Source organism: Phalacrocorax carbo, chromosome 2 (genome assembly GCF_963921805.1).
Source record: "Phalacrocorax carbo chromosome 2, bPhaCar2.1, whole genome shotgun sequence".
NCBI lineage: Eukaryota > Metazoa > Chordata > Aves > Suliformes > Phalacrocoracidae > Phalacrocorax > Phalacrocorax carbo.
In genome coordinates, this window is record NC_087514.1 from 120,934,430 (window position 1) to 120,949,212 (window position 14,783).

The 14,783-nt window shown below is 37.0% G+C and overlaps 1 protein-coding gene across 4 annotated transcripts in view; it reads right to left on the reverse strand.

Moving 5' to 3' along the window:
• ATP2C1 (ATPase secretory pathway Ca2+ transporting 1) overlaps positions 1 to 14,783 on the reverse strand; it is a 69,784-nt gene that overhangs the window by 26,967 nt on the left and 28,034 nt on the right. For all 4 annotated transcript variants that reach the window (XM_064444133.1, XM_064444135.1, XM_064444134.1 and 1 more), the window contains 5 exons: positions 6,684 to 6,794; positions 5,641 to 5,757; positions 4,014 to 4,103; positions 1,135 to 1,170; positions 138 to 199 (listed from right to left, as the gene is read on the reverse strand). In XM_064444133.1, coding sequence (XP_064300203.1) covers positions 138 to 199; positions 1,135 to 1,170; positions 4,014 to 4,103; positions 5,641 to 5,757; positions 6,684 to 6,752 — 374 coding nt within the window. In that variant the 5' untranslated portion in view covers positions 6,753 to 6,794. The remainder of the gene's footprint in view (positions 1 to 137; positions 200 to 1,134; positions 1,171 to 4,013; positions 4,104 to 5,640; positions 5,758 to 6,683; positions 6,795 to 14,783) is intronic.

Below are 14,783 nucleotides of genomic sequence, written 5' to 3' on the forward strand. Positions count from 1 at the left end.
AAGCAAAGCACATACATTCTGTGTCAGCATAAGAGCTTGGTATAAAGGTGGTAAGTACAGCAAAACCTTTTTATTTTACTCATTTCAGACTGAATTTAATATGACTTAATTTAGAATAAAAGGACAAAATTCCATACCAATGGCATTCTGGAGGCACAAGTTTACTAAGCTCTTCGAGAGATTTTTCTGACCTGTACTCCTGGAGTGATATTTAAAAAAATAAAGCAGATAATATTTTCAAAACAGGCAGAAGTTAAATAACAGTAAGATATACCTACATGTACTCAAAATCATTATTATTTATTTAGTATTTATTAATAAAGTTGTACTAAAGTAATATTCCAAGCAATCAGATAAGAGATGCCCTCAACCCGTTCTATGTTAGATATTTTAAATAGCAAATATGGTCCAAAACACTGAAAAATTTACAGACTTAAGAATTTGCCTACATGCATTTCTTCTGAAAGAATAGCAGAGGTCCTTTGCATTTTCCTTCAACATCTTCAGGGCTTTGTAGTACTTGCAGTAATGCTTCTAAACTCAGGGATCAGATACATGATTAAGTTCTACAGTTTAACAAATTAGCACCAAAAATACCGTGTTCATGCTCTTAGCCCCAGAGGTATTACAATTCATCTCTAACTCAATAAACAGATTACAGAATTAAGGTAGACAAAGATATAGAGCACAAACACAAAGCAATTTTTATTTAGGTACATATTGAGTAAAGCTGGGTATTTACAGAATGGGGACTTTTTATTACTTAGAAAATTACTTAAAGATTAACTATTATTTTTTGTAAAATTTCTGTACAAAATTGAAACCAGAGCTACATTTTCAAAATCTATTTTATATGAAGTTACATACTTGAAAGTACTTCAACACTGTATTCTGAGTGCTTCTTTACAGGTACTGTTTTATGGCTGAGTATAATACCCATACAGATACATAAATGTCCATGTAGCTAAAGCAGGACAAATCACACACTTTATAAAAGGCAAAAGACTTGGATGAAAGCACAGAGCTCTTTACTCAACCATTCACAGCACAATGCATCAAGACAACTACTTCAGTCTTACAAATAGAAGCGTTTACATGAAAGCAATAATCTTATTTGGACAACAGCTGTCTTACCTGAACAAAGGCAACTGTAACAACAATGACGATTGCCTGCAAGAAAACAAAAGTAAGTAAAATAAAAGAACTCCAAATGGTCGTGAAAGTAAATGATGATACTTGGTTTTGCTCAGCCATAAATGTTACTACATATTAACAATGTGATTTGGAAACAAACTTTCTCATGCTCAAAATCACTCTGTTACAAAAGCAATGCCATTACCTACTTACATCTGCTCTAGTGATGTCCAAAAACTCAGTAACCTGATTTTACTAAAAATAAGATTAATAACTAGACAGTGATTTTGAAGAAAAAATTCCTCTATCCTGTGTTTCTAAAGAGTGAGCAAGAGACAGCAGTGGATAGAAATCCATGACACAAATAGAAAAACTGGTCTGAATGAAGTGTGAATGGTGTTCTCTGTAAGCAGAACAAAGGTTAAAAGGAATGACGTGTTAACTGCTACAGGGCATCACAGATGTGGTTTCATTCAAATAACCAGATATAAGAAAGACTAAGAATGAACTGAAGACTAGACATAAGGCAGCAAGCTGAAGAACAGGTCTTGAGCGATAAAATATCCCAGCAAGGAGAACAAGAGGAAGATGAGACTCAGGAACTCTGCCCAAGACTCCCAAGGAGTGAGACAGGACACTGAGTACACCCCAAAGAGCCAACATCCCAGAGATCCCGAACAAAAAGCTTAAAAAATTGTTCATTTCAAAGAAACCAAATAAGTACTAAGGCCTCAATAGCAAGCATTCATAGTCCCCCATACGACACAATTCTGGTCACAACACTTCACATAAACATCATGGGGCTTATAAGCATGTGATGCGAAAGTGAGCAAATGAATGAAATCTATTACGGGAAGTAACAAAGATCAATTTTGTGTAAAGTAAATATCTTCCCCTTCAACACACTCTCAGATTGATTTTTGTTACATTAATTGAATTTGTTAGTAAAATTGAGTTGTTACATTTTCTCACAGAACCATAACACGACAGCCATTAAGCAAGCCTTTAAAGTACATACTGTAACTAGTAGAAAATAACCAAGATATTACCATTTTGCAAGAGAAAAAATTCCTTGAAGAACTCTTAACTAGATCAAGGATAATTCCAGTAAATCTGCCTGATTTATGGCACTAACGTTAGCCTCACCAACTGAATATTAGTTCCAATATTATATCTATTCCATCTTTCCATGGAATATTTCCACCACAGCTACACGTGTTTCTTTTGGAGCCAATATTATCTTCTGCAGTTCATGCTACCTGACACAGCTTTGCATTTCTAGTTTCACATCAGTCTCTCAGCTGGTGTCTATGTGCAATGGGTTGCATCAAGAAGCTGATATCCTCCAAATGGGAAGATGTATTTTTTTTAATCTTTATCAGTCCCCAGACCAGATCAAAAAGCTTTGCAATACATTTGTATCAGCAGAGCTAAAAACATGGCAAAAGCCAGCATTGCCACCAAAAGAAATATGTCATAGATCTTCAGCAGCAAATTAATTTTGTTGCTAAGGCTCTGAGCACAAATATACAGTGTCATAGAAAAATTTCTCTATCATCTGAAAATGAAGCAAAACAAATACACTAGATGAAAAAGTGGGCATTAATAACAAGATGACTAAACAGTAGGTTAGTCAGAAAATATTCAAAAAAACACAACTAATGAACTCAACTGTGCCTTTTCTCCATGTTTTAAGACACCTCTACCAATGTTCACAAGGCTGTTAAAAGATACCTTCTCAAGTTGTAGCACAGAATGCAGAAATTAATACTCTCTTACACTAACTGCACTGTTCTTTTCTCATTGCCTTGCTCAAGAGGGTTAGGAGAGACTTAAGGGCACTAACCAAGGGAAAAACAACAAAATAATTCAACTTTCAGCCACAACAATTAAATACATTTCATAATACAATAATTTACCTAAATTCAACTTATGAGCACAACAGACCATTCCAAACTATCATTATACTAAAATTCAAAATTGCATGGTTTCTCTTAAAGAAGCCATATAGTTTATCTTCCAGAGAAAACTATTCTTTCTAGAGAATTAAAGGGGTTCTGTCAAACCTCCAGTTACTTGAGTTAATTACAAAACTCAACATAGAGATTGCAAAGGTCAGCCAAGACAAAAATCAGCTAGAACTTGCCTCTGATGATAGAGAAAACCCAATTTCAGTTATCACCTATCACCCTAAAAAGGTCAAAGGCATTATCATTTTTTTTCTGTGTCAGCTGCAATGACAAATGTTTAGCAGTACTATATTTGCTCACTATTTTAGCCCCCCATTTAACTGCAAACTTCTACAAAAATTCATTATTTCAGCTTCTATCTTCCTTCTGCTACTTCTAGAGAGTTCAGGTTACATTCCTTTTTCATGTTTTAAAAGATTACATCTTTCAAAAAAAATTTACAGAAGGCTTACATTGGTTTCAATTTGAAATTAAAGCATAATTTAAGATAAAAATTACATAGAAGACATCAAAAATTACTCCTCTGAGCAAATGCCTTAAGGCAGATATTTCAACAATGAAGAGTAAAGATACAAGATACAGCCAGATAATTATTCATTGATGTATTTTGGTACGTACTACCGCTACCAGTCAAGAAAGGAAAAAAAAAAAAAAGAAAAAATACACAAAAAAAACCCACACAAAAACAAAATAACTACAAAAACACACACACAAAAAACCAAAAACAAAATCACCAAACAAAATCAAAATCCAGTCACAAACTTAACAGATTTAATGACAGCATCCAAATCAAATTAATGAATTAGAATCAAGTGATCCCATCCCACGTGGCATTCATGTGATGTTGGAAGTACATGTGGTCATACATTCTGAAGTACTCTCAAAGATGATAAAATTTTAGTTCCTTACCACAGTGATACTGACAGCATCATCAAACTGATGCATTACAACACTGATGACTGCAGATGCCAGGAGAAGCATAATAAGGGGATTTTTGAACTGAAATGAAACAGAAAATTAATTCAGCCATACTCTTGACAGAAAGACCATTTTATCTACCCCTCAAAGCACACCTGATCTATTTTTGAAATTTATTATTCTATAATTAAAATATTTCTAACCTACCAGATAGACCTTGAATTCAAAGGTTCAAAGACCTTGAATGGAGTGTATTCAATGCATAACAGACGAAAACTGCTTCTTACATTTCTTGATTCACATTTTTAAGACAAAAAGAATACCCTCCTGTAGTTGTTTAAGCACACAAAAAAGAAGCCCGAAATACATTCAAAATGTCTTTGAGGTAACAGGCTGATCCTGTTCCCAGCAACTGATCACTATCAAGGCAACAATATATTTCCTAATTTCAATTCACTGATTTCTTTTTTTACAAGATGCAAGTTTTCCTTTTAGATCATATGCTTTCTTCAGATTTCTAAGGCTAAAATAGTAAAGGATCTTGCTTCTACATGACAGTTGGTTGCTAACATGGTCTTTTTTTTTGAGAAATGTTACAAAAAAGAACATTCCTACAATTAAAGTGAAGAACATTCTGAAAGCACACATGATAAGTACATTCAAAGCAAATATGTATCTTAAATCCTACCTAAACCAGACTTGGTTAACATGCTTTAAGTGTTCTGGTGCATCTGAATAATTTGACACTACACATAATAAAATAAAGAATTAATGTCAGAGGACAGCTAGTATGTGATGATGTTCCCACTGCTATCACCAGCAGAGTGCTGTATATCTTTTTAGTCACTCATGTAAAACAGTTTCTCTTGAATTCACCATTTATTACTTCAGGGTTTACAATAGAACTTAACTGCAACGCTGCTCAGACAAAGTGTAGGAAGCCTTAACCAAAATATTTAACATTACGAATTCATTAGAAAAAAATCCTCTGTGTGAAAAGTTGCTCTAAATGGCTCATGTAGTCGGAGGGCAGGAGGAAGTAGTGACACTTCCACACCATTTTGAGAAGCTACACGGGCTCCTGTGTATATACACATAATAAATAACACTGATAGGAAAAAAATTCACACTTGACTTCTGCCAGTTCTGCTTAATACCAGAATCAAGGCTGGCCCCACCCCCACTTCAAAGGCAGCGGTTTTACTTTTTAAAGTTTACTTTGTCTACCAAATTATTCATACTTCATGTTCCATTTAAATGTTTATCAGTCATATACATTCGTGTCTGACCTTAGCATGATTCATACTCAAGTCTTTGCCTACAGGGAACTTTATTCTGCTTCTCCAGCCCTCAGGCTACTTATGAATGGGACACCCTTTGGCTAGCTATGAACATACACTGAAGAAAATCATGTAATTAACACACTGGCATGTACCTACATAAAAGCTTTTTCAATAGATAGATTAGATATCAGTTATAGAAGTTGCAATTCCCTATTCTACTAGAGTTTCCACACTTTTATAAGAATACGTTCATGCCCACAAAAGCTAAGTAATGAAGAGCAAAACTACTGACAAGCATTAAAACGAAAAAGCAGAAAGGACAAAAAAATCTTAACCTGGGAAATATATTTTTTCCACAGTGGTTCATCTTCACTAATATCAAATTCATTCCATCCATGGAATGCCCGTCTATGACAAACTTCACAGTTCTTTAAGCCATTCTGAAGATTAGCCTATTAAAATATGCAAAGAATAACACAGTCAGCAATTACACTGATAAGCTAGACTTCAAAATAATTTCCCACACCAAAATATATAGCCTTTGATTATAAAAATTTGGCCAACATCAGAAAGACAAGCTTGGTACTAATGTTTGTATAGCAATAAAAGCTAACTAATCGCTATTTTAAAACTCAATTTGGCAGTACTTAAGAGTACTTCAACAAAGAAATTCACAAAGAACTACAGAAGCAGATGCTGTTTCATATCTCTAATGACTGTTGATCTTCCCTGCAGAAAACTCTTCAGCAAGCCAAACTGTGGGCATAGTTTATACTCTTGAGGATTACATCAGGAGTTCAGTTACTCAGCCAAATGACACAGCAATACCTTCAAAGTCTTGAGTTGTCAGTGACCAACATTTATCATGGTGTACTCCTCAAGCAGTCAAGCATACAGAAAATGAAAAAAGACCATCTATCACAAAACCTAGCCCAGATTCAGTGGTTCATAAATCTGTCAATGGGTAGCCTTCTCAATCCTGTTCCTCCACCTGAAACGGAGGCTACCAAAATAAATTAAGGACATTAAGGATTCCTTAGAGAAATGGAAGCAATAGCTATGAAAAACAGAACAGAATTTTATAGAAAGATTGACTCTAGGAGTTTTATTAGCAAAAAACAATCTTCAATGCATACAGAAATCTGACCACTTTCCAGTTGAATCTCATCCCCCCCCTCCAAAAACCCAGTTTTTCTGAAGACATTAAAGCATTTCAAGTAACAATTTAAAAATCAACATGCTTTTAGAAGTAGACAATAGTTAATATCAAACTGTGTGATAATGCATAGACTTTCAGTGACAAGATCTGCCTTTAAGAAGTACCAAACTTATTGTTTGGAAACATCAGTGCATTGTGAAGAGATGCAAAATCACTTACTTGCAGAATGCTTGCAACTTCGTCAACTGGCAATTCGCTTGCTTTTTTTGAAGACAGTACAGGAATCATTGTCTCATTGTCACCGTCAGGGATGTTTTGAAGACGTGCAACCTAAGAAACAAAACCAAAGTCTGAAGTGAAAGGGAGCACTAACATTTAATTTCAAACAACATATACCAATGCAGTACTAGTGCCATTAAAAGGTAGTTTTTGATAACCATTTACACTTCAAAAAGAGAATCTACAATTCAGCTTATTTTCATGCAGTACCATCTGCAATAATAAAAGAAAACAATGGACTTGCAACCGAGAAGACTAATTTCTGTAACGATCTGTGAAGTGATGACAAAGATCCTAACAGTTAAATATATTCATAATCCTTTAACTCACTATCATCAACACCTGGTCAGAAAGTAATAATTCTAGATACATTTCACTCCCTGCCCCTACCTTCTACTCATTAATAAAGACGGTCTAAGCAGGCCTATTTACATTTCCTTGTAAACAAAGAAAGAAGAAACATTAAGAAAACCTCAAGCAAGAGCACAGATGCAAGAGAAGTCATAAAACTTGACTACAGTACAAAACCTTCAAATCGGTGCTATAAAAAGTAATGTTTTCCTGTAATTTTAGGAAGCTAAAATGTTGTAATCTTCAGAAGAGAGCAACAGTAACATTGATCACACAGCTCAGCACTGCTTTGATATTTAATGAAGCTTTAGAGTTTCCAATTTCTTGCTTATTAAATGAGAAACTGGAGTGATACTCTTTCTTCCTCCTCACTGTCTTACTGCACCCACAATTAATATCTCATCCATCTTGCCACATGCACATCCCCCTTCCATTAACTGGAAGACACCTTCAAGAAAGATGGAACTACTGGAGAGAGTCCAGTGGAGAGCTACCAAGATGATCAGGGGACTGGAGCATCTCCCTTACGAGGAAAGGCTGAGAGACCTGGGTTTGTTTAGCCTGGAGAAGAGAAGACTGAGGGGGGATCTTATCAATGCTTATAAATATCTAAAGGGTGGGTATCAGGATGATGGGGCTGGACTCTTTTCAGTCGTGCCCAATGACAGGACAAGGGGTAATGGGCACAAACTAGAACACAGGAAGTTCCACCTGAATCTGAGGAAAAACTTCTTTCCTGTGAGGGTGACAGAGCGGGGGCACAGGCTGCCCAGGGAGGCTGTGGAGTCTCCTTCCCTGGAGACATTCAAAACCTGCCTGGATGTGGTCCTGTGCCCCCTGCTTTAGGGGTACCTGCTCAAGCAGGGGGGTTGGACGAGATGTTCTCCAGAGTTTCCTTCTAGCCCCTACCAGTCTGTGATTCTGTGACATGTAAACATGCACACTGCAGAAATGGTTTTCCCATTATACTTGCAGGGAATTTGAATAGGCAGTTTTATGCTTTTATACAAGACAATTTTTTAATCTCCTCTATGGACGCTGAGAGTTAAAATATAAGATAAAGTTCTTAAAGATGACAATACATTAAAAGTTTCCAGCATTTTTATGCCCTACAAAAGGTATGACAATCTTCATTTTCTATACCGCACGCTGTCTGCCATATACTCAAATACAACAGCTGAGATTAATTCAACTCAACATTTGTTCTTTTAGCTGCTTACCTAAACAGACTACACAAAGGCTTCATCCCAGGGGCCCAAGGGAACAATGAACAAAGGTGAAAGTGCTACTGTTGGAATTCACATCCTTTCGTTTTCAAGAAAAACCCTTGGAAACTCTACACCTGCCATGTAGTGCCGAGTGAAACAGTAAACCAACAAGACTTGCTCCTTCACTGTAATTATAAGAAAACAGGTCTAGACACTAAGAGGAGAAACAAGGTGATATGGGCTGTGGGCGTTGAGTTCTTGGGCAGGGGGGGCTGGCAGACGAAAGAACTGCACCTTAACAGTGTGTTTACTGGTCTCCAAAGAGGGAGAACCTCTTGGACCCCACTCAGCTTTCTGTTGTGTGAAGCCAGGGGGACCGAGCAGCTGGGCTGCCGGACTGCAGCTCAGCTATGCTCTGCCATGCCTCCACTGCAGTTCCCATATTTCATTCCACTGAAAGAACTTTGTTTTTTACTTTACTATCCTTTTAATGATGCGTTTATGCAAAAACCAGAACTGGAAAGTCTGTGGCCAAATTTATAGCGTATTACAAAATACGTGACTTAAATATGCTTTAGCATCGTTTAGATACTTATTGAAACCTGAAGTATATACAGTGATGTCAGTGTTCCTTAAAATGATGGTGAATACACATTATTATACACTATAAATATATACATTTACAACAATTATCTAGCAAGTTGTTGTTTCCAAATACCTTTACAGTCTTCAAATTAGACAAGAAATTAAGTCAAAAAAATATTTTAGCCATGGTTCAACAAAATAACATATTTTTCTCTCTCAACGTATGTTTACACAAAGTATTTGAAAAGAAGTATTACTTTCAACAATGAAGAAAAACAAAATCATTAGTATAATTCTGTTCCTCACAAGAGGTTTTTTTTTTTACAAAACCAAATGCTAGCAAGCCCTTACACCAACAAGGTTACACTACTCTGGACCAGAACAACAAACACTTGCTCCACAGTTTAAGACTTCTCACAGAGCACAGCATCATAAGAGTCACTCCACAAAACAGAACTATTAAAGCAACTTAAGCTGACCACAACAGCAGCAGAATGGCAGGTAATCCAGTTAGGAAGAATACAGACATTGTGACTCTAAGCCTCACAATATACCCTTTGGTATATACAAGTCCATCTCCCTAAAACTGCATCATGGGAAGTGATGCATCAGCATGCCCACCCAAGTCTTCCCTGCAGACAGACAGCATTTGGTTAAATATACCACCACTTTTACCAGCATCCACCAAGCAGTTTATATTCACAAGATTCAGCTCCTAGGAAGAAACAGTTTTATTCAAATTCACCTATTCTGCAATTAAGAACACACCCAGTTCCAGCTGTTGTTAAGCCTACACATACAAATCAATATTAAGGTAGATCACTTAAATTCTCAGGAAATTGCCATTGGAGAGGATGACTTTTCATACTTCAAATGTTTATACTTTTTTTATTATTATTTTAACCTTACTTCTGTTTCAGACAACACACTTTTCTAAACTACTCACCCAGAATTTTGCCACAATCTCCACTCTTTGATAAAACACCCTACCAAATTACTGGTTCATGCTCTTTTTGTTAAGGTTTCCCATCCTAGAGTACTAGCTTTTGATTTTTATTGAAAATATATACTGCACTCATGGAATAAGCTACCAAAAATCTGTTTAGGGCTGAAAACCATTATGCCTAAGTGCTGTTTCAAAACAAAACCACAAACATATGACTTTGACCAAGACGACTCCACATTCTCAACAAAAATGCTGAGCAGCCAAGCTTTCCCAGTAAGAGTAGGCAGAAATGAACTGACAGCCATTACAAATTTTAGTGCTAAGAAAAATCTTTTTCCCTGTAACAACTGACATGGCTGCTAAAGACAAATAACAATCCAAAAAAAGGATATATAACTGATCATTTCCCTAATATTATCAATTAGGACTTCAGAAAGTCTAATAACGAGCTTTTTAAGGTTATTTTAAGAAGTTTAAAAAACCTTAAACAGAAACATTAACATACTCTTAAAGGTCAGGCTTTCCCAAATAACTCTTCACTAGCACAGAACTGTGCTACAAAGTCTATTTCGACAACCTTTTTGTAACAGACTCAAAAAGGCATTGATTTTGAATGTGTTTCATTCATATTCCACTTCTATGAAAAATACTGTACTGTATGCAGTGAAAAAATCTACAGAGAAAATTTGGTAAATAATTAGAAAAATAAAGGCTCAGGAGGTTTTTTTACAGCCAGCTGCTTTCTCTAGAGTGAAATTACATATCACAAGACAATTGTAGATGTACCCTCATGTAATTTCTTCAAAACCTCTACAGCCTGTGCAGATTAAACCACACTTATAGTTCAGAAAAGAACAGTTTCAAATATCTAACATTTGACATAAATTCAATTACTTACCCAATGAGAAACTGATCTCTGTTCCCTTCATCACTACCTTCCAAAATATAAAGTGAGCTTCTGCAACACCTTTTAGCATAGCCAACAGAAGCTATCCCCAGAATCAGTGTCCTATATTAAAGGAGTCCTACCTATAGCAAGATGTCTTCCCATCTTATGAGGCAATTCACTTTCAAGCATCTATCAGCTGATACCTTAAAACACTTCAGCACTTCGTTGCAGGGCAAGTTTTTATATGAATAATTGGGCTAAGAAAATATACTGGTCTATGCTGCTATATCAGATATGCAGCACGTACATGGCTGCTGAAGCTTTTGGAGCTATGGCTACAGCTTCCCATTCTCTGCTTGCAGCTAACTCTACCAAGGAACAAAGCAGCAGGATGCTAACTAATAAAAATAAATAGCTGCCTCAGGAAGGCCTTTTCTTGGACCACTTCCAATGTACACAACACCACTTCTAGACCAAGAAACACACATCAATCATATGACCACAGAACTGTGACCAAAGTATGTTTATCAAAATTAATACAAATTAGTCTGGAAGGCTTACACTACCAGAAATTGTTTTCTCTAAAGAAAATCTAGTTAACCAGTTAACAGAAATGTGTTACCATTTCTTCTTCTTCATACACTACAAAGTTCTGCCTACCCTCTTTCTACCATGGCCAATACCAATTACCAACAACCTATCTCTACCATTCTGTTTCTCAGCTTAGCAGGAACAGTCCATTATCGATCAGCAGGGCTCACTGACATTGAGATACTTTTATAATTTTTTAAAGGGGAAATTTTAGCTCTGATTCCTCAGAGAATGCAAATGGCAGGACATATATTCACTGAGAGTGGTCTAAAAATTTAGAACATTCTCATAGCAAAATCTTTTTTTAAGACAAACTTGTGACTAAAACATTTAGGCTAATTAGTTAATATTAAGTCCTATAGATGTTGCATGCAGTTACTCAACTGATCCACAAGTGCAAAATACAAAGGTGGTGTAAAAACAAAGCTACCAAGAACAGTAGAAGGGGAAGTGGGGGAGAAGAGGTTTAAAAAATAAATTTAAGTTGAGGTAAAAAGAAATGCTGATTCTTTGAGAAGTTCCTTCAGAAACCTGAGAGTCAAGAATGCCTCTGGGTTTGGGCACTCTAATCTCAAAGAACTGGTTACCCTGCCACACAAGAAGTCTAATTGGGACACTGCAGGTCAGTAGAGCCAGTTCTTGGGAAACACTGCGGCACAACTGGAAATGTATAAAGATGACTAGAAGCATTGACTCTGAGTGTTTTCCAATGTTTGCCTCTTAACCATACCTATCACTTTCTTCTGAACCTTCCCATCCATCTGAAGAGCTGATTTGGTCACTTTGAACCTACCCTATCAGCCCCTGTAAAACTGAACCCCTTTGAAGCCAACTCAAGTACTACAAAGACCTACTGATTTGCTTGTAGTGATCAACCTGTAAGGCTATTATTGTACGAGCAGTTTGTGACCCACAGCCCGGTATATGCCTCTGCATCGCTGATAGAACGCAATTGCTGCTGAATCATGCTGTGTCTAATCAATAGTAAAATTAATGAATGTACACATAATCAGTGTAATTAACCTATGTGCATTTAATCTTAAGTATATGTAGAGTACTTTGTCTTTTCCACTTCAAATATTAGATGCACCTGCTCAGGAACTGCAGCTTTATTGAGATGAGGATATTAGAGCATGCTGTCCAAGGGATATGTCAAAGCCCACATTCCAGACCCAACTGCTACCGGTGATTGATTAACCTGTACTGTGAGCAAAACCCCATGAGAGTACTAGTGAACTTAGAGCAGATGAGATCTACAGTGTGCTGTGCCCTAACCAGAGATCCATCCAAAGCCCTATCATCTCAGGGTTCCCAGTGTCAGAAAAGACGTATGATTTTATACTTTGCTGTCACCTTTTCTGATTTAGTAACAGTGATCTGCAAGTGTTTGTGCCCTTCTTACTGGGATCCCAAAAGAATCAGCACTTCCTCACCCACCATAAGAATTATCTTCCATTTTTTCATCTACCTTCCCCACACTGAAAAAAATGACAATGTTCAACAACATAATAAAAATGTGTTTTGCTGAATAGAAAACAGATTGAAACTTACAAGCTTCTCACTTCCTGACTTTTTTGTGTGATCAAATTACACATGATGTATACTAAAAGGATTAAAAAGCTCAGATCCTACTAAGCACATTCTTCCCCAGTTCTGTACAATTCAGAGCCAGGATGGTGGATGCAGAGGGGTAACGACAGATAGATCAGCTACTGTAGACATCAGTGCACACAGTAACATAACGAAATACCGAGTGCTTACACCTTCTGCACCATCTGGCATCCTGAAAATACACAGGGCTAGAGATGAACTAGATATCAATGGGCACAGAGGCCTGAGTCTCCGTGTGTGTGAACATGGACTTTGGAAATAGTTCCCACTCAAAGACTTTTGGCTGTGAAAGGTATCTTTAAGGAAAAGACCCTACCCAGAATGGAAGTAATCCTCTTTTTCTATCGGTTCCATCAGATATGAAGCATCAGTGCAAAGTCTTCTCGTGTTCATTAGGACATGGTGGCTAGAGGTTTTGGAGATCTTTAACCATCTTATTGTCATCTTCAGACTCTCCATTTAAATAGGTCATTGCTCAGCATCATGACTGTGATTCCACAGAGTCACTTTCTAGCAATGACCTAAAAAGTATCTATTTCACTAGATGTTTCTGCAATCTTTACCTCCCCCATTTGTCTAGAAGGCAAGGTGCTCCTAGAACCTCAGTATAGGTCCCAGCCACAGAACAATGACCACGTGATGACAAAACACAGCAAAAATCCAAGCACAAAAGAAAAAAAGCATTAAGCATGCTCAATGGTCACAGTTAAGTCCTAGACCAACCTCACACCCAGGGGCAAACCCAGATGCATAGCAGGATTCCAGAAGCAGAAGCAGGGTGGAGAGGAACATGTGAAGGGACCTCAGACTGTTCTGCAACAAACAATACCCGACATGGTTGTGACTATGATGCAACTTTCTCCATGAAATCCTGACAGATCTTAACAGGAATTAAGTCTCCAAAGAAATTCACCAGTTACGCTAACAAAAGAAGCGGGTGGAAGTAGCCAAGTGCAGTGGATACAGATTTAATAAAATAAAAATCAGTGCAACCAAGTTTGCAAACTTTAAATGCAGACAAGCTACAAACTTACCTTGATTAAATACATTCCATTATTTAATGTCTTATTCTTGGCTTTTTAACTAATTTTTTAATGATCTGCAGAAAATTGGAGGTTATATTCAGGAAGGCTATATCTACACAGACTGCAGTGATGGAATTGAGTTGTTTTGCCTCATATCTGAGTAAATCATGAAGATCGATTACACTTCCTGTATTCTCAGCTAGCAACTTCTGCAATGAGCCTCAAACCCCTCTAAATTTTGATACGAAAAATACTCAAATACTGCAACTGACCAATAAACCCCCATAACAGAAGGCTCAGAGGAGATGGGCAAGGGCAATGCACCCACGGAGCTCAGAAAATAACGTAGGGTGTGACTAACCACAGTTGTTGCAAAGAGGCTAACCCTACCTCTACACAATGGGGACCAGAGGGTGGCCTTTGGTTTGGATAAATAATTGTCGGTTGAGTTGATCACATAGTGGTATAACTGCTTCTCCCTGATTTAATCAAAAGAATGTGAGTGTCTGAGTTAGCCAGGCCAGCGTGGGGGGATACTTATGTGCCTCAGCCCAACACATGCACTGAATATCCAACAATATTTCAGAGACCAACAGGTTTGAGCTGGTTTCAGCGCACATCCTCCTTTCTGGCAACTGGGGCCGCCCAGCATCATGACAATGAGCATATTATAGAGGCTGGTAACAGGAATCACATTGGTATTGTGACTGAACTGTGTATTGCAATTTCTATATTTTGTTAAGTGTAACTTACAAAATATACTTAAAACACAGTACACATGTATCATTCTGTTAAATCAAAAATCCCATGTAACAAATATCTTCAAATACACAC